The sequence below is a fragment of the Patella vulgata genome, chromosome 1 (assembly GCF_932274485.2).
Source record: "Patella vulgata chromosome 1, xgPatVulg1.2, whole genome shotgun sequence".
Taxonomy (NCBI): Eukaryota; Metazoa; Mollusca; class Gastropoda; family Patellidae; genus Patella; species Patella vulgata.
The window spans coordinates 76314294-76339822 of record NC_065879.2 but is presented as its reverse complement, the minus strand read 5'-3'; the positions used below and the strand labels follow the sequence as shown (position 1 = coordinate 76339822).

The 25529-nt window shown below is 36.7% G+C and overlaps 1 protein-coding gene across 5 annotated transcripts in view; it reads right to left on the bottom strand.

The window, feature by feature from the left end:
- Window positions 1-1870: 1870 nt before the first annotated feature.
- LOC126823541 (uncharacterized) overlaps window positions 1871-25529 on the bottom strand; it is a 66274-nt gene continuing 42615 nt past the window's right edge. For 3 of the 5 annotated variants that reach the window (XM_050552436.2, XM_050552463.2, XM_050552445.2), the window contains one exon: window positions 1871-7823. In XM_050552436.2, coding sequence (XP_050408393.2) covers window positions 5308-7770 — 2463 coding nt within the window. In that variant the 5' untranslated portion in view covers window positions 7771-7823 and the 3' untranslated portion in view covers window positions 1871-5307. Of the gene's footprint in view, window positions 7824-18234; window positions 18341-23204; window positions 23635-25529 lie in introns of those variants that run through there. The other 2 variants (XM_050552454.2, XM_050552469.2) reach the window with 2 other exon arrangements.

Sequence of the window (25529 nt, the reverse complement as noted above, 5' to 3'; positions counted from 1 at the left end):
ATGATAATCAATATTTTTTCATAATTAAAATTAGATAGGGATATTAATTTAGTGCAGTTGTCTACTACCCCTGCGATGCTGTTGGGGGTTTTTTTTGTTGTTTTTTCTAAAATGTATCTTTGGCCTCTAATACTCCAAATGATAATCAAAGTTTATGAACAGCGTACAGAAGGGAACCCGACCATTTATCCTATGCGGAAACGAGTTGGATACAATACGGATAGCATATTGGTCCCAGATAGACACAAACGATAATGGTTCCACGAAAACACAAATGATGTAAATGGGGGTAATATCTATGTGAATGCCACCCTGGTCCCGTCACATGGATATATTGGCCCCAGATACACCAAGCTACTTTTGGTATTCTGGCTGATTCCATGTGAATATCACGTTGGCCCAAAATACAGTGATACATGAAGTATATTGTCTGATTATGTATTGTATTAGTACTTTTACTTTCTATTAGATTCGAGTCTTATGTGGGACGAAAATGGGGGACCCAGATTGCAACCCTGTACTATCATAATGGTACACAGTTCAGCTGACTAATTCGACAAAATTGAATTACGACCGTAATGGAAAGCATTCTGAAAACAGAGACCCGCAACCTAACGAGCAAACACAGTTAGCTTTCATTTAGTTTTCGAAGTATAGTCTCGTACGAATGGGACCTTGTACTAGGCGCCCATGAAAGGCTAAGCAAACCTATTCTCGTGTGGGCATATTATATATCGCCACCATGTCCGTCGATCTGTCCGTCAACAATAAATATTGGCCTGCTAACGCGATATAGGCCACATCTATTTGGGGGATCCTTTTCAAATTTTGTGTAAAGCATATTGGGGTCGTGAGGGGAGGATGGACCCTATCGATTTTCAGCGTTTCGTGACTTGTTTAACTGATTCTTTTCTTCTTTGGAAATGAAATGTTGTTTAATGGCACGTCAGCTCCAACCGGGATATATTGCGCCAAACATATGGTGAATTTTCGTCTTTGGAGTGAAACACTGTGGTCATGAGAGGACGAACTCTATCGATATTCAACATTCCTTGTGAACGCGATAGAGGCTACATTTATTAGGCGATTCTTTTACATTTTGGTGTTAATAAGCATTGTGGCTATTAGAAGACAAATCCTGTGTATTTTCAGCTTTCTGTGGCTTTCAGTTTCAGGGTTATCCCCCTTTGCTGAAATATCAAATGTGGTCAAACGAAGTTTTCCATTCGGATAAGCTACTGTGTGGACGCATTCCCACGCTTTGCGTGATATCTTTAAATGCATTTTCTATGTTACAAGCCACTGTAAATTATATTTCTGGCCAAATAAAAGTGACTGCATAAGTTTGCTTTGTTCTTCATTTATTATGCAATTTAAACAAATTCAGCAATGAACAAAAGGGGGGTCACGGTGGCTAAGTGGGAAAGACGCTGACTCGCTATAGCCTGAAAGTCGGGTGTTCGATCCCTGCATTGACCGAGAAAGTTCGCCCCGGAGGGCCTGACAAGGACAGATGTCTAGTCGTTCGGATAGTACGAAAAATAGAGGTCCCATGTACACAGTGGCGTGCACGTAAAAGATCCCTTGACAGTTGGAATTCGATATAAGAGTAGGCTTCATAGCACACTGTATGGCGCAGGCTATGCCCGTCTTCATTAGCTCAGTTCGGCGCAGAACAGTAGGACGTTAAACCCCATTTCATTTCATTCCATTTTGCAATAAACAAAGAGGCCGAAATCATGACTATACCCATGTTGTCTTTGACGCTTGCTACGGCCAATATCCGAACCACACAATCCCCGCGGCTGCGCTGTGCAGTGTAATAGCCACTTGGATGTGCCCCGCCTCGCAAGAGATATAATACAACAAATCTATTTTATAATTTTATTTTATTACTTCTGTAGCCATTTACTAAGAAAAGTAAGTAATACTAAGGAAACGTCTGTCCAAATTGAAACACCACTCAAATAACATCAATGGTTTGATCCAGTCCATATCCTACCGTTTCTTTGGAAAAGAGTCCATCATTCAAAGGTATGTTTAATAATTTGGCAGACGAATATTTCAGCCTTATAGATGACTATGATTAAATGACATTTCATAGAAATTTAAATGTAGACAAAGATTCCACACTGTTGGGCTAAATCATTATGAAATGGCAGTCCTGCAAAACACCACGTCGAATTGAATGCACGCATTTACAATAGAAAACGGTGTTTTATTATCTATTACAGATCTAATTCCAAAATGCCTAATTGCAAACGATAATTCTCAACATGGCTTTACTTTTCGGGATTTTGCAGATCCCCCCGTTACAATTTAATTTCTCAAAATTTCCTTTTTGACTAACCCAATTAACAACACGTTAGTTTCACTGGGTATATGACGACATTTTAGCGTAGAGATACAATAAATATGTATGATAAATGTAAAAAGACATAGGGTCTACTTATAGCCAATATATATTGTAATAAATATACATACTAACATAAACTATATCCAAAGCTACAGACATTGAAATAGACTCTGAATTAAAACTTAATTGAAAATAGCTATAAACAATTCTATTGAAACATGTACATGATTTTAACATAACTAATGGATATATTACTCAAGATTATTTAACTGATAAAACTAAAGTGTCGAATTCCACCATTAACCGATGTTCCGCAACTATGTTAATTATTTTGTGCATTTCTAAAACAAATCAAGATACAATGAATCTAATTCAAGATAATACCAAACACTTTCAAGATAATATAATTCTGAAATATCCAATACTTTTCAAGATATGATGCAACCGTTTTACAGTAACATCAAGATAATATTCAAAACGAATAAGTCATGTTGTTGCTGTTTGACAAACGCAAAATACTGGAAAGCGGAACATTAGCGAATGCGTTGGAAGATCAACACTATAATTCTAACGGTTATATATCGGAATTTATTGTAGTCATGGTTCCAGTTTGAGATTGTGACACAGAATATGGGCAAATTCGAATACTTCGACTATTCAAAAATATACAGAGATAATATACAATTATGATAAATAACAATAAATAAATAACAATGCTATGTAACAAATAAAACAATTAAACTGGATAATCTGACTAAATGTGACAGTCTTGATTTTCCGAACATTTTTAATTATAACAAGCCAATTGACATAAAGTTTGTCGCCTTTTTGTCATTAACCGGAATTAAGCGGACACCACTCTATTCCGAAACATCCAATAATATAGATTATCCAGTCTAATAAAACATTAAAACAATGCGTTTGATTAAATTATATAACACATAATTTCATTGGATAATAATATGGAAACACAAAATTTACAGAAAACAAAGGGAAAAGATAGGCGAGAAAGGAAAGACGTGAAAAATGAAAAACAAGATGCGAAAACACAACAAAACATAATAAATAATGAAAACAGTTCATCAAAAATAAATCTCACATTACAACGAAACGAAATACGAAACGAAAATACCACATCGAAAACTCATTATATCTAGAAAATATATCAAAACGAAAAATTGATGAACCGAAATCAAAATTTAAAAAGATATAACATTTAATGAAATGTGGCATTTGCACATTTAAAAATTTAAATTTAAATCGTAAAACATTCAAGAGTATTAAAAGACGAAAACAGGGCTAGAAATAAGATTTGATTATTAAGAGTTGGCACAAATTCACGAAACGTTAGACGTACTTTGTGAGCACATTTTTTATATATTAAACCTACAAAACACACACGTACGGCGGTGCATAAATAACACCCAAGTCTGACCGAAAACAAAATATCTAAAATCAGCACGCTAAAATACTTACATCTTTATCACAATGAACCACTATTTATAAACTGTCAAAATTAACATCCCTGTTTGTTCGAATGACGTTTACCGGGTATACAATTTGCTCAATCTGGGAATACAATCCCTGTTTGTTCAAATGACGTTTTCCGGGTATACAATTTGCTCAATCTGGGAATACAATTTGGTTAATGTTTTCAATGCTAAGGAAGAAAATATTTTGCTCGGACATAATGCACGTCAACCTGTATGATTTTCGTGTTTTTGACTGTACTATGTTCGTGTGGGATTTGGGTCTCCCTGTTTGATACGTAGGTCACGTCATTGCCCGTTTGAACTTTATTACCAGTAGGATATGAACCAGTAATTTTTTTCCTGAATTGTACAACAATATAAATGTCATTTATGTTAAAACATCTCAAGGGTGTTAATTTTAACAACAAGGTTTTATCAGTGATTATACTGCTGAATAAAATATATACAAACACATAAGCCTAGATATTGCAATAATGTATCATCTATAGGCGTTCATTGCCATAAACACTGAAAACTGTATTTAAAATATAAACACCCGAACTTTACCAAGCGTACTGTATCGCGCACACAGTATGGGTTTCATTCTGAAGCCTTTGCAGAGTTTGAAAAATTGTCACAAACAAATTACGAAATTCACAATTTCATTGATCATAATGTTCCCAAATGTTCTTCTGATACATATAAAACTTTCTTTCTCGGAATTCTACACCCACAATCTACTTAAAAAATATATTCTATTCTAAAAGATAAATAAATTGACTTACGGATAAATTTACGCTAAACATTAACATAATTATAATGGGACTTTTTTGTGTCAGGGAGCTCCAAGATATGCTCGCTCATACGACACATTGACTATTTCTATGGGTTAAATTCCCCATGCTAAATATTGCACTGGTTAAACGAGCACATTGATATTATCTAGTCACTATCACTTTTTGAAATGTTTATTTAATAGCACATCCGAGCAGTCCAAGTTTTTATAGTTATAACTCTCCACATTTTCTTGTAATTTCAAATTTGAAGTTATTATAAAATGAAGTTATTGCAAATGTTTGAGTTCTTCTTAATTACCACCAAGTTAAATTTTAAGATTTCAGTAATCTAAATGAATTCAAATATTGATTGGCTTCGACACAATTTAGCACAAAGAAGCTCGAGGATAGGTACAATTAATTTCTTTTTAAAATCCGAGTTTTTTGTTCACATGCTAGATTATCGCCAAAACACACTAAATAAGTCTGAATATCCATCTTCATGAATATTCTGTAAAATGTATATACTTCAAGAAAATGCTTCACTGAATACTTATTTCCATTACGTCTCTTATCTACAAGTCGATCTACAAAACCCACAGCGTACAATGTTTTATTCACTAGGTCATAGGGTGATTTTCTAAAAGAATTTTAATTAGCAATTAGCAGAGTCACATTAAAACACTGTCACCCTCTACATAATTCAGGCCCTCAATAGAGGTATAGCTGAGTTCCGGTGCGAAAACCGGGATTGAAGATTTAGGATGGTGCTGTAGGATTTCTGCAAACGTTCGCTTTGATTCTCCAATTTATCTTTGAGATCGTGGAGAGTCTGGATCAACAGCTGTTTTCGGTGATTATGCAGCTGTTTCTGGAACCTTAGCTTCTCGTGCTTCTTGATTCGCTCCTCTTCCTGAGCTTCGAATATCTTCTGTTCCACAATCAACTTCTCCTGACGTAACTGATCCACTTTTTCTTCCAGACTCGACTTGATTTGATTCAAGGTGCGGCCGGTGCTCAGTGGAGGACACTGCTTAGCAAAGTAGAAGTCTTCGAACGATGCGTATCCTAAGTAATCTCGGATGACGTCCATGTTATCTCTAGGTTTTCGGATATCGGGTTTCTTTGCTTTTGTTCGACCAGAAGATCGGTTGTTCATGGATGAAAGTTGAGATTTGACGTCGTCCAATATATTGACCTTATTTCTGTGTTTAGATGTTCTCTCAGTGGGAGTTGATGTGGCTTTAGGGGTAATGTTCAACAGATCCTGAGAAGATACATTTTGAGACTTCATCTCCATATGCTCATCGTTTAATTCAATGGTCGGGCTGACGATATCGGGACATTTAAGCTGTGTGTCCCTCGGTGGGGATTCCTGCTTACCTTTGAAGCAGTTGTTATTTTGAACTTGTGGAACTTGTTTTGGACTCTCTGGTATGGGTTTGTAGATGATGGGACCGTTCTCTATAACCGGAAAATAAGTAGAATCAATGGGGTTCTTTTTTGACTTTAAATCAGCAGTCTTGGGGTGTCTTTCTTTAAATGGATCTTGCATGGGCATCACCTCGGTTGCAGGAATGTACATAGATGTTGTCATGTCAAAAGGAATAGGTTGGTTGAAAACCCTACTTGCTCCTTCATACCAGGATTGACACATGTAGTTTATTGGATCGGTCGTAAATCTGTCCACCGTCTTATCCGACCATGATTGCCCCATACTTCCAGTTACAAAGAAGTCGTCCTTGTTTTCTAGCCAACTGTTGAGATTATTGCTAATGTTTTCTTTATTGGAGACGAACTGAAAGTCCTCGTCGAGTTCCAACAGACCATCTCGAGTTAAACTCGAGTAGCCTGTGTCTGTCGATTCTTGCATGCAGTCGCTTATCAGAGACAGCTTACGGGGGCTGAGGTTGGTTGTATCTATTGTTTCGTCAAATGAACTCGCCGTCATCCAATCAGAATCTTCGTTATCTTCAAAATCTGTTTGCACGGCAACTTCCTTAGTTACGTCGTCATGGAGTAAATCTACGATAGATGCGTTGCTAGGATCTCGTTTTGCTCTCGGATTGTCTAACTGGTGTTCAAGGGTTTCTTCGTATTCAAAACTGATATTATGTTCGGGTATTTGAAACATCCCCGGGGACAGTTCGACACTTGGTGAAAATAGGCATGAATTATCCTGTTCCCACTCAAAACACGCTACACCCGAGACAGTCGGGCACGTCAAATCTATATGATTTCGCCATTTTAGTTTATCAAGAGTCCCATTGTCATGGCAACGCGAAACGTTATCAATGTCAAGGGTCGTTTGAGATCTTAAACATAGACTCTTGTGTGGAGTCGCAGCACTTCCATAACTGTCAAACGACTCTGATGTTTTCAGTCCTTTAGTTACTTTCTTTTTGCTGTGCTTATGTTTAGGTTGGTGTTGAGGAGTGAATTCTGCCACTTGTTCACTTGGAACTGTTTCTAAACAACTCCCGGTTTTGATATCCAATGAAATAGATGATTTAAATCCACTGTCGGTTGAGCCAGGTGTTGTTGGTGACACGTCGGTTTCCATGAATACATCCTTATCTCCATGAACACGCGCTCTTGATTGTTGGTCACATGGTGACGGCAGGGGCGACCTTAGCGTTGAAACGCGAGGGAATGCACGTGAGGCGTTGTACGGCGTTGACGACGGCGATGGTAACCAAGGATTAGTTCGGATTCGAGATCTAGATTTTCGAACAGTGTTGTTTTGCCGTTCACAATCCGAGGAATAGATGAGGAGGGAGCTCTTCTCTTGGTCTGTGAGAAAGCTCCCGACCTCTTTCGAATTAGGAGCGAGATATTTTGTTTCATCTAACGATGTATTCAAGTAAGAGTTCTGATAGTCCACACAGCTGCTCTCGTTCTCGGACGTAGGTGATCGCTCCGTGTTCCCAGAAGTGCGGGAATATGTGTCGTCTGTTCCCGTGTCTGATAAGGGCTGATAAGCGACTGTCCTGGAATTATCTTTCTGGTATATCACAGAATTACTGCTATTGTTAATGGCATGACATTTAGGCGCGTTACCATCGCAACGCTCCTTGGTTACGACTGTAGATTTTTGTGATTGATTTTTCTTCTTTTTACCTCGCACACGCGGCAAGGAGTTTGCCACAAATTCGCGCAATTTCATTTTTTCTGTTCTCCCATTGGCCTTTATGTTGCCACCCTAATTTCCGTGAGTGTCTGAAACGATAAAAATAATAATATGTTTAAAAAGTTTGGTCTTTACAATTGACAAGCTTGGAATCAGAATTAGAATTTGACTAAGGTAATAATGGGAAAGCCATCCTTAACTGCCACAGCAGTAATCAAATTTAAATTGATCCGCCAGTATTTGACGATTAAATTACCGGTGTACAGGAAAAATGGAGAGGGATTGCGCAATGTGTGTAATTGGTTTGCACAAAACGATACAAAAAGAACAAATCTTGTTATGTGCTTGTCAGTTTATAGTTTAAAGGGAGAGACTGTGTCAATTCGACACAATAATATACGGTAAACTTTTATTTCTATAATTCTGTTGCGGGCAGCGTTTTTTGGGGGTTGTTTTGAAGTGGAAGGAAACCGGTAAAAACTCATAATATTAGACAATCTTTGTTTCGTACAAACATTTGATCGAAAGCATAACAGACCAACGTCCAACTCGACATTTCGGGACTCATATGGTGGTCAGGTTTCATAAAGTAGGCGGAAACCACTCGGTAGACAAAAGGTAAGACACTTGATCACCCAACCCCCTTCTGAAAAATAAACATGACAACAACAGTAACGAAACGCTGTGTAAATCATGAAATTATAATTTTATTCAAATAATGGTTTGGTCCTAGGATAGCCTGCAATCCATAAATTCCTACAATTTTTCTACTTGTTTAATGCTTTATTCGAACATCATGCAGACGGAAGGATAAACCCATATTAGTCTAGCATGGTTCTAAAATTGTCCTTACAAAGACCGTCACTTTAAATCGGATATAAAATCGTTGATAACTAATAGCTAGGTACAAAATTAGAGCAATTACGATGTGAAATAAAATAGAACTTGACAAGTGTTCCCAAATGTATTATTATTGTATTATCTATACTTTTAGGTACACTATAACAAAGAGGATGTACCTGTAGATTCAATATTTTTTTGTCGTTTTAGATTAGAAACAGAATAATTACACCGTTACCTTAATTGCTATCGAGAGGAAAAACGTCCATACAATGAACGAAGCTTGTGTATAGGTTATAATAGTTTAGATAATAACTGAATACACTGGGGTGAGAATTTGGAAAACATTTTGATCGACAAAAATCTTTACATTCACCATGACATTTTGCCAGGCAACCCAACAAGCAGATATTATATTTTTTATCAGTAAGGTTTCAGTTTAGTTTGGAATATAAACGGCTTCAGCAAAACATACACCATCTACATGTCAAACACGCCGGTAATTTTGTCGTTCATTATTTCGGAAATAGCAGCATGGGAAAAACAAACGTTTTAAAATTGGTAACCTAAGGCCCTAGGCATATCAACGACCGACAATCACACTATTCAGTCCGACAGATTGTCCTCGACTTTTTGCTAAAAGTCTGGGCGATCTTTTAAATAATAACATAATTTTCGCGCATGGCGATAGTGCAATATCGGAGAAGAAAATTCATTATGGTGCCCGTGTAATTGTTATCTACCAGAAATCGGTATGATGCGAGTTGATATTGTTATCTACCAGAAATCGGTATGATGCGAGTTGATATTGTTATCTACCAGAAATCGAGCTTTCGGCGGACTAATAATCTTCAAAGTTAATAAGGTTACGATCTGGTTTGTTAAGTCATGACAAAATTAATTTGTGCGTCCACTGAAAACCATCCTAGTCTGTAATGTGTATAACTGGTTATATTTAAAACGTCTATATCTCGACAATGGATTGATTGTACATGCAATAGAATTTGAACACCCCCTACATAACTTTATAGTCAAATCACGGCAAATCGATGTTCTAAGTCCCCTGAGAGTTAATGTATCTTTATTGAACAACAAACTTCATTTCATTGTAGCTTGAGATTTGCGGCCTTAGGTTATTCCATTAAACTGAATATTGATCGACAGGATGAAATTTGATTCGACAAATAAACCTTATCGTTGGAAAGTTGTTTTTTATAGGTAAAATAATCATAAAGATTGATCATGAAATTAAAGAAAAAACTCGAACCCAAATGTCAAAGTCTATCAATTTAAGAGTTAAAATCCCAAAGAGAAATTCAGAAATGGAAAAGCGATAATTGCAATTGGGTATTTCAGTGCACGAGTAACATAACATGCAATGTTTAGTGACTGTAAAAATCTGTACTAGTTGTAACTTCACGCTGCACTTGCGGCTATGAGAAAAACATCCGTGAAAAACAATTTGATTCCGGTGTCGAGGTTTATCTCGGTACCCGGTTTGGCGCGGTCCCTTGTGAGTTGGACTTAGACCTCACGTCAAACTTGACGTTGCCTCCTCCCTCCCCCCAAACAACCCTGCCCAAATTCCCTATTACGCCCCTGCACTTTTCAAACAGACCGACGTACAGCCCGTGTGTGTTCTTTGGAATTGTACATTATATTGCGCAAATTGGTAGTATCGCTAAAACAATGACAGTTGATATAGCGAATTAGAACAAGCCCAAAGACCTCTGCCCGGCCCAAATCCACCTTCCTAACACGTAGTCATAGAAAATAAAAAGGTCATATGTTAGTCTTAAAAATATTAACCGACAGTTCAGTCGCATTTAATTCACTAGTTTAAAATGGTGGTTGATGACACTTTAAGCAATAAAGCCGTTACTAATGCTAGTCTCAGAATTTTGACTAAACAGGATGTTAACCCGCATTTCTTTTGATTCGTGTACTCAAAATAGTGGTGACGATGCCACTTTAAGCAATAAAACCATTATGTAATAATATAAAACAAACAATCCATAACACTAATACAATAATGTTAGTATCAGAGCAATCAATAATTTCCATTATCGTTGTAAAACATTAACAAACACCATGGGTTAAAAGTTAATTTATCAATCAAAATGGATAAAAAAAACAATCGCACAGGTCATAAATAACTGTGTTCTGACAAAGAAATTTTATTTGGTGCTCTATGAATAAAATACGGTTATTAATATGAGAATAACGAAATGAAATAGGGTTTAACGTCCTACTTTTCTGCAACAGTCGGGTTAATAAAGACTAGCATACGCCATAAATTTCGCCCGGCCATTAAATTGATTTTCAAATGATAGCACGGGGGAGTCGGTTTTTCGTCCACCGAACGACTAGACGCGGTTTCAAGTCAGGCACCCCGTCCTGCACCACTGAAAATGGAAAACCACACCTGTGAAAATAACGTGCCATTTATGGAAGCAAATGTGCGAGAAGAAGAATGTTGCCTGGTAGGCAGAGGTCGGTCCGTGAATTTGAACCGCGGACAATTTATCCGTATAGCCGCCCCAAACAATTCCGAAGAGATCCGACCCAAGTACCTTCTCTTTTCAATTTCGGTGCCTCTTTCTTGAGAAATTAAGAGTCAGTCCAAAGAGGAACAAAATTTTCTGAGAATTCCTTGTTTCATGTAATTTCATGCGATACAACTTCTCACACTGATCTGACAGATTAAACAATTTTATATTTCAGCCCAAATCATTACAATCATGACTTCATAATTTCGTTTCACTTTTTAGGGGAGCCGCGATGACTCCTTGAAATGGCACAGGCTCACTAACTAGAAGGTTCAAGGTTCGATCCAGGGGAAGGTCGATAAGTTCTAGGGAATTTTCCAGACTGGTTTACCGTGTCTGTCATTCGGGGGTCCTTATGGATCTCCTGAAAGTGGGAAATCAAAATAGAAGTAGGTGTATTAGCGCCATTTCATTATATTGTTAAATGAGTAAGTACGGGAAGTACTTTTATAAATTAGTCACTGTTTCTCAGTCAGTACGATCAATATAATACCAACACCTGTACGATATTCATGTCGCATCATCACCCATCAACAACGAGTCTGTTTTACATTAAGACGCCAGATTATGTTTAACAATATTACACTGGCAATAAGAGCCACCATTTTAGCCATTATATTGTTATTATTAGATTAAGGTACAAGAGAACAAGACTAAGTAACTAACAGGCTTACTCATCTGCTTCTAATTAAATAAACTACACTAGATTTATAGCATGTATCATCAGAGTCACACACGGGTGAAATGGAATGGGGTTTAACTCTTCATCTCATAGTTTAGATTGTCTGGGACTAACATACGGTATTTGTTTTAGTTCTATGTCCCAGCACAACTGCCATGATGGATTTCACCAGGGCAGTGATTTTCCGGGTGCTGTCCAGCGTGGTTTCCCTTTGTTACAGGCCTGGCAAGGAACAACGCCTAGTCGGATGGAGCGACAAACTGAGGTGTCTTGTACACGTTGGTGTGCACGTAAAATAACCTTTAACAGTTTGAATTCGATTAGGAGTAGGCAGAACGCCACTGCCCGGGTCGAATCTCCCTTTTAGCTTACTGCATGGCGTACCCCTGGTTCGTGAAGAACAGAAGGACGTTAAACTCCACTGAATTTCATTCCAATTTTTTTTCTCCTAAACTGATCATCTATGCCTTTTCCCTTGATAACTATGCTGATCCTCACAAATCTGTGTGCAGATTGGAGTAAACAACACACAAGCAGATCCTCACAAGTCTGTATGTAGGTCGGCGTAAACCAAAAACCACACAATTAAAGCCTAAGGGGACCTGGTTACCTAATTACAAGGAACCGTATATGAAGCCAAATAAGCTGCTTCTTCTTGATATGGCCTAATTACGAACCGCACGATATTTGTATGTAGAAAATTACATTATACATGATGGCAATATAATTCCCTTGGTAAATTGCACAATTATTCTGTTTTCAGACCACAAATGGTGGATATCAAATCAATTCTCGTGGCTACATAATTCAATAAAGCGCACTGGATAAGAAACCTAACCACATTACGTATACCATTTTGTAACTTTTACTCGTATTTTCTGTTATATTAAATTCAGAAGTCTGTATATCAATTACTTGTCGGATTATATCAGCCAACAGCGATCTATTGAAAGGTGTTTACATTTAAAGTAACTGTGTGCAATTTACATTTTTTCGGAAAATATCAAATTTCTCACGGCTTAATCCACGCTAATAGGCCCTATGATTGATTATATTACATTAAATGAAGAAAGCCAAATCAAACTATCAACGCTATATTATCTACCGGCTTCGATTCAATCGGATTAAACAAATGACCCATCAATTAGATTTCCCGAAAAATAAATATGGCGGTGTACTATTTACACGGGGAACATCAGAGATCGATTGAATTTCAGTTCATCATATCTTTGTAAATACTGAACGGAATTGAACTTTGCAATATATTATACCTTGTAATAAACTCCGAAATAACAGGGTGTGGGGAGAAAATTCTCCCGAAATGTACAGCACATGTAAATATTATTATAAATATAAATAACCATATAGGTTTCTCAAAATGCACATGTATTATATTGACGACTGCTAACACCTTGGGCGATATGGCAAACAAGGCATTAAACCCCAATTATTTCCTTTCACATACTGCCTATTACTGGCCTGTAACGGCCAAACATACTATCTAAATGAAACCAATAAAAGCACAGAAGTAATTATATCGAGTTATCTGTCCTGCACAAAATCACCCATAACCACACTGTAATATTCATTTATTTTATTTATGTGGCATAAGTCTACAATGACTCAGTCGTAATCTCTTATACCACAATCTATCAAAATGGGGGTGAGAAGGCAGCACACAAAACCCAAATTGATTTATTTTTCTTTACGAGCAATGCAATTTTTTTAGACTGTAAATTGCTTTCAGAAAATTAATCGAAGACAGATGAGATTTTTCCGAATATATTACAAGGGGAACCATTTTTTTTTAGATTTCAATAAGGGGAACCATTTTTTTAGGATTCAATAAGACGTTAATGAAATGAAATGAAGCTAAGCGAATCGCCAAAGCAAAACTTCGATTATATTTTAACTAACGAATGTCAATTTACCATGCTTCAAACACAAACTTCTTCTCGCTCTCCAAAGCTCTTCTTGATCGTCATAGCCATTAACTCACGGTCCTATTAACCACGGTAGTGCACCTACGAGTGGTGGCGTTGCATGGAATCCACCAAGGGTGGTACATATGTACTTTGCAATTTTGGTCTACTACTTACTATCGGAAATTCCAGCGATAAGGATTGTATTGTGTTTTGTTACAATAACTTCACTGTGTCTCTCATACTACGGCAACTAGCGATACAGCATGGTGTACTCTTGGCTGGGGCAAAATATGTCACTGAAGAATTCCCGAACGTTAACATTAATTTCTATAGTGAAATCAAGATGGATCATCATTTAAATCGATACTAAAAGTGTAAGCAAAACAAATGACGGGTTTAACACAGTCAACGTGATATATGATGAAATGAAACGCAATATGCAAGCGATGCAATTTATCACATAGAACAAAACCTATTAGGTTTTAGTTTGACATAAGGGAAGACAGAGGCTTGTAACCAATAAACTTCTCTCCGTTTTTTATTCATCTGTCATCACTTGCACATGTAACAATCTGTCACACGTATACTAGCGTAATAAAACATAATCTGAGATCACATCCCATTCTTTTCAGAATTTCGTATTTCTTTTGAACATAACGTAATCATATCAAAGTGGCGTATATAGAATTTCCTAAATGAATCTAATGACAGAACATTTTTAAATTGTTTAATTTTATACTCTAATCTTAAAATGACGGGAAATGATGTGGGATTAACGTTTTGTTAAAACACTACTTCGGCCATTCTTGTCTGTAGCTAGAACAGCAGCATTTCAGCGTACTCGTCATCGAGTTTTAGCTGCCAATGGTTCTTTTACGTGCACGCGAACGTGTGTATGGACACCGTTTTTGTACCATCTGAACAACTAGGTACCACTGATCTTCTCGCCCACGCGGGTGCTACCCCAGATAATTGGGAACATGGTTTGAAAAATCACGAGCTTTTCGACCTTTCAATCACATTCGTTTAGCTCCTTTTAATCATAAAATTTAGCTCCTTTAAATCATAGAGGGTTTACCGCTTTTAAATCAGAAAAGTTTAGCTCCTTAAATCATAAAGCGTTTAGCACTTTTAAATCATGTAAGTTTAGCTACTTTAAATCATAAAGGAGTTTAACGCTTTTAAATCATATAAGTTTAGCTACTTTAATCCATATAAGTTGATCACAGAAGGTTAGGCTACTTTAAATCATATAAATCTAGCCCCTTTAAATCATACAAGTTTAGCTTTTTTAAATCACATAAATCTATCCCCTTTAAATCATATATATTTAGCTACTTTAATTCATATATAAGTTTAGCTAACTCAGATCATATAAAGCTAGCTACATTAAATCATGCAACTTTAGCTACTTTAAATCAAACAAATCTAGCGCCTTTAAATCATGAAAGTTTAGCTACTTAAATCATGAAAGTTTAGCTACTTAAAATCACATAAATCTAGCGCCTTTAAATCATAGAAGTTTAGCTACTTTAACTTATATAAGTTTAGCGCCTTTAATTTAAATAAGTTAAGCTACTTTAGTCAGCGCAGTCGACAACGACGTGTGAAATAGCTTTATTTAACGTCAGCTCCCGCCAATAACGATATTTTCCATTTGAACTTAAAATATACATAAATGTCGTTTATAGCCACGCATTCTAAATCAAAATAATCTAGCCTTTAAAAATAATCAGTAGCTGTGAATCTATTTTTAATTTTTCTTCAGAAGAATATGGCTGTAAAAAGAAAATATGCTCGAAATTCTAGAAAAAATTTAACACGATCGCTAATTAAATGTAATCAATACCGACAAAGAAAGGGAAAATAAAATGTTTCCAAATGAACCAATTAGAAAAATACAAATTTCCTTCATTTTATGTTCAGAAAGGAAACATTCCTGTTTAATCAAAGACCAGAACACTCAATGAGTTTTTTCTTAATCAATTAGCAAAAAAGAAATGTATAACCCGTGAAATGCCGAAGGGGTTAATGATGAATCATACAGCACTCGGCTAGTAGAGATGAATTCCTTCAAATCAATCAAGCTATTAAAGCAACTACTTGTGGCACTTGTATGAAGGGTACCATGATTGCAAGTTATACCATTCATAAAGACACAAATCATGTGTATTATAATGTGAGGTAATTGTTTGGGCATCTGGCTGAACACTGATGAAGTCCAGAACTCAGTCCAGTCTAAACGATTACACGTTTTGCCCATCGTTCAAGAAAATGTCTGAAGTTTTACTTTCGGCCCTGGCAAATCTCTTGTTTCAAGGTGTAATGTTACGTCATGTGGTGTGTCGGAGTTAGTGGTCAATCACCTGAGCTGTAGATTCAATCCAGGGTTTGTAAATGATAAGAAGTACAGTCTAAAAATTGCCGTGGGCAAGCGAATTACCGAACTAAAAATATATGTTAGTCCCGAAAAGATCTGGAAGAGTCCAACGGAACTTACACTGTCTGTCTACAGGAAGCTCATCATGCGAACATCTATTTCCAAAGTAGATAGTTATCTGTGTGCAGAATGGAGTAGAGTCAGCACAGATTATTTTTATACACAATTCATGTTTCTAAACAGTTGGGGTGAATGTCTTACTCAAGAGTACAAGCAGTGAAATGACTTCCTAAATCACACAACGTCGACTATGTTTAGTATTTTATTTGTTGAACGTGAAATAGTTGTTTTAAATGGGTTTTTCCTGACGGCTGAAAAAATGTGGTATGCATGGTTGAAAAGATCAAAATATTTATAAATGACCCTTAAACTTAACCCGTAGCTTAAATCGTCAAACGAAAGTTTTAAACAAATGTACGGCTTTCCAAAAAAACATTACTATTACGTTTATAACGTAAACAAGAGGCCCAATGGCCTTTATTGCCTATCGGTTAAGAGTATGCGTGCTTTTTGTTTCGATAATTTCTCTTAATGGGAATATGAATGCATACAATCTAGGATCATATGATCATTGTTATTTCCATGATTAAATCAAAGAGAAGGACATTTTCAGAAACACCACAAAGGTGCATATTGTGATCTGAATAATGTTTTTGAAAAACTTCAAGTTATAAATTAAAAAATGTCAAAAAAGGCAACATTGGAAAGTTCGTAGTGTATTCGAATTCGTCTGTTGGATTTTGTAGGTCCATTTTACAGAATCACAAGTTATACGAGTTCAAATGTTCTATACTGATAAATTGTATCTTCCTTTTGTTTTGTTAAGCGTGTATAAATATATATACATTGTTAAGGTCAACCTTGGTATGGTGGTCAATTGATTGTCCACCAATTGTCCAGGTTATGGTCACTGTGTATCATTTTGTCACCCTAATCCTAAATCAACATCATTAAAACCTTGTGTCCGGTGAGAGGTCGAGGTCAGACAATGTTCAGTCACAAAAGACACGTCCAACCTTTGTCTTAGGAGAGTGTCAAAAAATATCCTGGCTATTTTGGTACGGACTTTGATGGGTCATTAGTTTACTAAAATCATCTATTACTATACCGTGAACAAAATATTGTTTTTGAAACTAAACTACAATAACTTTGGGTTATTGTTGATTTGCGGAAAACTTACAAAGATTCTACAAAAATACCCTACAAAAAGCTTAATATTTCAAAATGCGCTCACATTAAATCTATAACAAATACCACAATAGCGATAAAAAAGGTAAACAAAACAAAAGAAACCCTTTATGACACGTTCACATATAATAACATTCCCGATTTTTGTTTTGTGCAATATGTACAAATCGGACCTCAGTTTTGTCAAACATAAAGTCTTTAAGCGTTTAGTGCGCTGTGGTCCAAGGATTGTAACTACATGTAATGGCATCGGCATCACTTAATTTGATGACCAAATTAATGGAAGTAATTCACAAATAAAATGACTGATATCAAAATGGCAGTAATTCACAAATATTGTATTAATTTACTATTGTATTATAAACATATAGCACAATACATGATCGGTTCTATATTTATAGGAAAATATAAATGCAATGATTTAAAAGATGAAAGACAGTGGATTGTCGCCCAAAATGACTCGGGTCTGCATTGCGGTACTGTCCTGTCCGAGAAGAACATTCTGGTTTTAATTGTGCCTAGTCGTTCGTATTGAACGACAAACTAAGGCCCACCCGTGTGTATATACGCGTGCACGTGAAAGAAACCTTGTCAATTGGAAATTGGGGAAGTGTAGCCGGGATCGGCTCCCTCGCGTGACACAAGTATTGTGTAGAGGAGACGTTAAATCCCTTTTCACTCCTATATTCAGGTTTTATCCAGTGGTTTGTACATAATCAAGAGGGTCGCCAGCTGAAAACAACAAGTAATACTGAAGTACCATGACGATTATCAGCGTTGTAAACTTCCTAAACCGGAAACAGTACGCATACATTAAATCGTGCCCGACAACCGTCACAAACACGAAAACATTTTATTAAATTTAATATAATTTACCGGATTTCGAATGCGTCCCATCACATCTCCTAAAATCCATCTTATGTTACATGTGCAATGCGAACACTTTTGTCCTTGGAGCGAAATAAATTTCATGGCCGCAGCCGAGTCTACAGTAAACAATGGCAGTGTTGGTGGTTGTCCAAGATAGACAATCATATCTAATCTAGCGAATCTTAGCCACCATTTACAAGTCAAAGACACGTGTAAACATAGCCCACCACGTGTTTTCTAAATCAAAGACTTGGCATAGAAACTGTCTATTTGGGTGGACAGTGTAATAATATCTAATACATTTACTAAGCAAATAACGGCAGCGATTACACTATATAATATCAATAAGGGGAGTAGAGTCGTCGACATACTTACTAATCATACTGAGTTATCCTTCAGATGAAAGGAAAGGTTTTATACTAACATGGTTATTTTTTACGGCCACGAGTGCAATGTTAGAGTGGAAAGTTGTTTCTCTGATAGTGCAATTCCATCTATCAAGGGTTCTTTAACGTGCACGCCACCCTTTACACGAGTGGACCTCGGGTTTACGTCCCATCTGACCGACTAGGCAATAATTTATTGTCAGCCCACAGACGTACCCCTGAGAATCTAAACGAGAAGTTGGGACCCATCCGCTCGACAATCCCCCCCACCCCCGTCTCCCGGCCCGCTCGAGATCCGCTCTATTGGAATGAGAAGAAAAGGGCATGCACAGAGCAAATTGGAACATACGTATGTGGCTTAAAGGGTTGTTCTAGAAGGTTTACTTTTATGTGCTTTTAATATACTGTTTATTTATAATGTATTGGTATATCCATTCAATTATCCCAACAATTAGTCAACGTTGCCATACAAAACAGACATTCGCCATGTTCTAATATTTACAGACTTGGTCTAAATATGTCATATTTCAGAATATAACTTGAATGCACGTTGATCAATCCAATTTAAAATAAGTTTAAGAAATAGTTCATGTTACCTTTTTACTTTGCAAATATGCCATCAACGACTCCGTTTATTCAGATAATATAACGGGATATTTCACACAAAGAATAACATCGATAAGCACGAATTTAATGCAATTCATAACATCTAGCAGTATAGCACAATAATACAGTAAATTATATCCAACCAAATGTACATATGTAAAAATATTAATTAGATTAACTAGCACTAATACTGTGTAAGTAGACCAACATATTGGCATACCATAGGGTTGACCTTTCGCTCCTATATTATTTATGTTATATTATAATGACATTCCGACTCCGTTACGGTCAGTTCGCATCAATCACTACAGTTTATAATATTAGTGTCATTCGGCTCTTTGAGGTTAAGTCCATTGGTCAATCGTTATTATGACGGTTCGTTGATTTAGAAGAATTTATGAACATGAAACGGATTATGAAATGGATGTTATAAGATCAAATGAGAAATAAAACTGATTATTCTAATATGACCTTTACGTGGCACCATACGTTCTGAATATCGACGTGACTTAAATTATTTCTCGATTATGAGTGGAAAGGGATTTAACACGATACCTCTATATTGATCAGTTCATTGATTAAGTGTGCAGTGTGTGTGTGTGTGTGTGTGTGTAGGGGGGGGGGGGGGCATTTTGCCGTACGGCAGCTAAACGTTCTTTTATGTATATTGTACGTTTCAATGTGTGCACGACTGAACCTCGTCAGTTCCACATACGTTTTTGACTATGACCTGCATGGTTGGTGTGGAATATGTTCATATTAAAGGGGTTGCGTATAGGAAACGTGTTACTTTTGTTAAAAGATCGGTGATCTTATATAAGCATTCTGGTAACCTTTTTTTTAGTTAAGTTAACTACTCAAACAATTCTCAAGATTACTTATAACTACTAAGGACAAGGGTGGACACGAGCTACAATATGTACAGCAATTTGTTAGTCACGTTAAAGCCTCAAATAAACAATCAAGTGGTGTCTGGTGTTCCGAACGAGTACGCATATAGTGCGTATCGCAGGGCATCCATAACTATTTACAACGGCATCATCAAACTCCATCATGATTGAACTTGAAATTGTATACCTGGAAACCAAGCCAACAGTATACCCGTTATGAAAAATCATTATTTAATAATCCTGGTCATTGTAGATTAATTAGACGACATGCTGTATACGGGTCAGTCACCGTATGGTTCCGCCTGTCAACAATTCATTACTCGTCTAGAATGCTAATGAAAATAGTTAATTACGGATTTACCTGGGAATTAATCGATATTAACATATTTAAACTTCCCAATACCTGAGATTGGAATATTTTCCCTGAATGTAAAAAATGATGAAAATGGATTGATATAGTATAGGATACCAGGGAATGCTATTTAATAATAATAAAAAAATATAATAAAATAGAATTTGTCAATCACCGAACATTCCTAAAACAAAAGTACAATAAACATGGTAGCTGTCATATCCAAATTAGACATAGTGAGTATAACCTGCCTAGTGAATGATACTCGTCATTAGTTATTACATATTATTTAAGGGGGTGGGGGGTACCTTAGACGTGGTTATTATATTACCTTTCCACCCTTCAACTGAATGATGAATTGTAAAAGAAATGGCAACCATGATCCGTCTCGCATACGGAACCTTCTCTGATTAGAGCTACTCGGGGTGATTCTTTGGTCAGTAACCTCGCGGCAAATGTGTCCACCATAAACTACATGAAGTTAAATTGATCAAGTAAAATGTGTCTAGTTAAATGCAACAGGTTAACAGCGCCAAGTAAAAGAACCAAGTTAAATACAACAAGTGAGCTGTGAAGGAAATTTTACCAGGAAAGCAGCGCCACACCAACTTACTATAAAGGAGTAAACGATAAACAGTAAACAGCATCACAAAGGGGGGGGGGCGGATATTATGCTTTATTGAAAGTAGCTAAGTCTCTAACTCAGTATCATCGAAAACACGAATTATTTGTCAATTTAAATCCACATTGGTGTTGTTATCGCATCTTGAAAAGATGGGCTTCTGATATCCAATATTTAAGACAACATTTTACCATTGGTACACGATTCGTGTACCATAATGGGTTTCAGTGCCATTTGTAATAGGGAACTCGAAGAACGAGGCTAGACATATTCCACAAGTCATTTCAATCTTATTCATATTCTTATCTGGCGAGCACGCGCAATAAATACTATCGGTGTAGACTGGAATAACCAGGCGCTAGAGATAGCCATTCGATTGACACTTCTGGCGTATTTCGTAGAACATAACTGATTTGAAATTAGAGTAAAAACGGAAACGATTGAATGTAAATCAGTTTATATACATTCATATTACATTATTATATGTGTTGCGACCCATTTGTGTCAATTTCTAGGTCCCAAATATTAGCGATTTAGCTCCTTTAACTAATATTCTTGACTAAAAGAAAATCTTTACATTTACACGAAGTAACACATTTACAACATGTCTGTAACAATACAACATTATGGTTTATCACGCGTTTACATAAGTTTGTACTTAAAATTGTTTAATTAAAAAAAATAATAAACCAACATATTTTAACGCACCATATAATTTAAAAAGTTAAAGTGATTGGTACTGTGTTTATTACTTGTGACGTCAACAATGTGTTAAACATTATAGGTTTTGTACATGATAAGTCAAGAATGCAGGACTTGTTTTAACGATGTAGTCAAGCGCAAGAGCCATTAATATTTCAAATATGTATCTTGGGTTCAGTGCTTCCATTTGTACTGCAAATCTAATTAATCAATATCCTGCGTCATTATATAGAATATGTGCACGATGTGCCTGAAACCCAAGGCATCGGGGGAATAGGTGTATATGCTTTCTAGAAATGGCACCATCTGGAATTCGAGAACAGTAATCATTTCGAACAAAATCACAATAATTGTACAAATTATGATTTGTTGTGACTTAAATTCCATGAAACTAAATAAGGGTGGCGTGAAGAGAGAGATGGGTGTGTGGGGTAGTTGTAAGGGCACCGTCAGGAATTCGGGAACAGTAACCATCTCGAACGAGACCAAAATAATTGTATTAATTCTGATTTGTTGTGGCTTAGATTCCATGAAAATAAATTAAGGTGGTGTGAAGAGACAAGGGATGGTGGTGTAGTTGTAAGGACAATCGTCACGCCACTAGTACATACCCGGTTCTTTACCGACCTGGGCAGAGAAGACCATTTAAGATTATTAAAACCAAAGGGTAGTCAAATATCAGATGGTACGACAAACCGAGGATTTAAATGAAATGGGGTTTAACGTCCTACTGCTCTGCTCCGATTGGGCTAACGAGGACCCATACAGTGTGCTTTGAGCGTAATTTTACCAAAACAGCGGCGCTACGGCCTACTCTTTATCGAATTTCAACTGCCAAGGGATCTTTTTACGTGCACTCCTATGTGTACACGGGCACTCGGTTTTTTGTCCCATTCGAACGACTAGACCGCTGTTTTGTTAGACCCTCCGTCCTGCACCACTGACGGGGAAATCACGCTGGAAATTCCGATAAACTTTCTCGGCCAACACCTGGATCGAACCCGCGACTTCCAGGCTAGCGACCCAGCGTATAAATCAAGGCCCTGTGTATACATTGGTAGTGTATTTTCTGGTTATAAGGGGTAGCGATTGCAGTACTGTCAAGCAACGTGTTGCCTAGTAGTTCGGATGATACTCAAGTCTAAGGGCCACCCGTATACACATCGACACATTGGAGTGTACGTTTCTCCCTAGCATTGCACACGTGCAGAAAAACCCTATGTTAGTGTCAACATGACAGAAGTGTAGTTTTGAAACCTTCAAAATAAATTAATGAAATTTATTGACGTAGACGGGTGATGTATTCTTTCAAACCTGTCTTTATTGTACCGTAAAACTACCTTTAAACAGTTTAAACACAAGTAAATTAAGAAATTATATAGCCCATAGGACATAAAAAAAAATCAACATCATAATACCTGAACGAAAAACTCCAATAGCCAACAGTCAAGCTGAACTTTCACACTGTTTTAGTTTTTGATGGTATTTTCTCTTTCAAATTCCTTTAGGGATAGACACTAATTAGGTTTTCAGTCATATACTCCAGTAGACTCCATATTTATTTCAAAGCACGTCTCGCGAGGCAAGATCAGACCTCAAGCATTAAGAATAAGAAAAGACATCGGTAGTCCCTCTCTCATTTGTCTATAATGAGTTTAAAAAAAAATATTTTTTTCAATTCAGTAACATATGGAAATAGCAATATATGTTGGGCCAGTCTCTAAAATTCTGATTCAATTATAGAACAAAAATAACTCTGTCGGCGATAATGTACCCTTCAAATCGTTGAGAAACATATTCATGATGGTTGATCCTTCGGGTATCCAATTTCGAAAAGAAAAGTTTTAATATAATCCAAGTAATGATATCTTGCGTGATCCACGAAGTAAAATCCTTAATTTTTAGGATAGATACCGGTACTTAAAAACCGCAGCCGACGTTATCGAAGAAATTATTTAATATATCCGATTATGAATTACACTGATTCTCTATTTCTGCCAAACAACGAAATCTCCATTGAATAAATTTAAATCCAAAATGTGAGACACTCGGATGACTATAAAAAAATCTTAAATTATCCACGAACGCCAACCTCACACATCCCGAATCGGCAACTAATCTACTGTCGTCTGCTATGATTGAGATCTCGTCCTCAGGTGATGAGCACAGCGAAACGAGACCTGAACTGACCTTGCGCAGACGTGATCTGTTAACCACAGGGCAAATTACATGTTGGGCACCTTTATCTTCTTATTATCTATAGATTTTTTCTCGAAGACTGGGTATGAAATTACATAATACTGGGAATAATTACTCCATTATTTTTCAAGAGAGAGGAAGCGGTGTCTTAGCATACATCGATGTGATTAATACACAGTTAACGCAGATCACACAACATGCAACTTATAGATAGCTTATTTATTTCTCAGTGGTGAAAACGCCGAATTGCGACCCGACATTTGAACAAAGGAACTTTAAGGGATTTGTTGTAGATGAGAATAAGCATTGGATATATTATTGTTTTACAACCTTTGTAAATTCAATTGTAGTTATTTGGCCAACTCGGCTACTATCGATTTCCAAATCCTAACAAACCTGATAGTTATCGCGAAGGAATGAGAGAGAGAGAGAGAGAGAGAGAGAGAGAAGAGGGAGGGAGGGGAGGGGGGTAACGTCGGGACTAACAACAATGTTCAATTTTATATCAATAATTCGCTTACGCGTAGTGGTCTTTATCAGTTGGAGGAAATCGGAGGACCCGGGAAGACCCACGAGGTTGGACAGGCGACCCTACTCCTTGTCACGTACAAGTGAGGAATCGAAACCACTGCACTTGACTCAATGACAAACATACCTTATGATCCAACGCACGCACGCGTTAAGCAGTCCAACAACACCCCTCGAAGAAATAAGAGCCTTCGTTCGATGTCTACAATTTTAAAATTGATATGGCCAAATTTAAGAAGATTGTAATTTCTGTCAATTTTTTACTTTCATACTCTGTGAATGTTCTGCCACCATCAACACATTTTTAAACACAGAAAAGCTAGACTAAACAACAGAAAATTACTAGAAGGAATTATACATTTTTTTTAATAAAAAAAAATAGAGACTGGTAACAATGGGCCAAATCAGATAAAACGGTCTGCATGAATTGTAAGGAAACAAATATGGCGTGAAGCCCATAGTTAAAACCACGCCAAACACAAGTATTGGCAAGATTTAAGTTAAGCAAGGGAGGCGACATAGAAAATCTTCAAGATTTTGAATGAAACTGAATCGTAAATAGACCACACAGTGTCCCTCAAACTGTCGATGACAACAGTAAAGATCCACGTACGATATTAACCATCTTGTCGTCCACGATCGACGGGCGCTATAATTGTCAATATAGATCTCATTTGGTTCCGTTAATTATTTTGTTGGTCCATTGATTAACATCTAAAAAAATATTTATTGAAAGCATGGTTTGGGCCAATGACAACATTATAATAGTGCATTTGACCCTGATTAAAACGCCAATCACACGTCTATATAATCAAGGTGCTGATTGGCAGGTTGATTTCAAATCGACCTTCTTATTAATAAACGAAAATTATGTCAAATTTCTTTCCATTGCGATATGCGATGTAGTCGTATGTGGAACGGATGTAAACCGCCTAATCAAGTCTTTGCACTGCCACGACGATTTGTGCGGAAACAGAACAATGAAACCACAATTTCATTCTGCACACCCTAAAAGA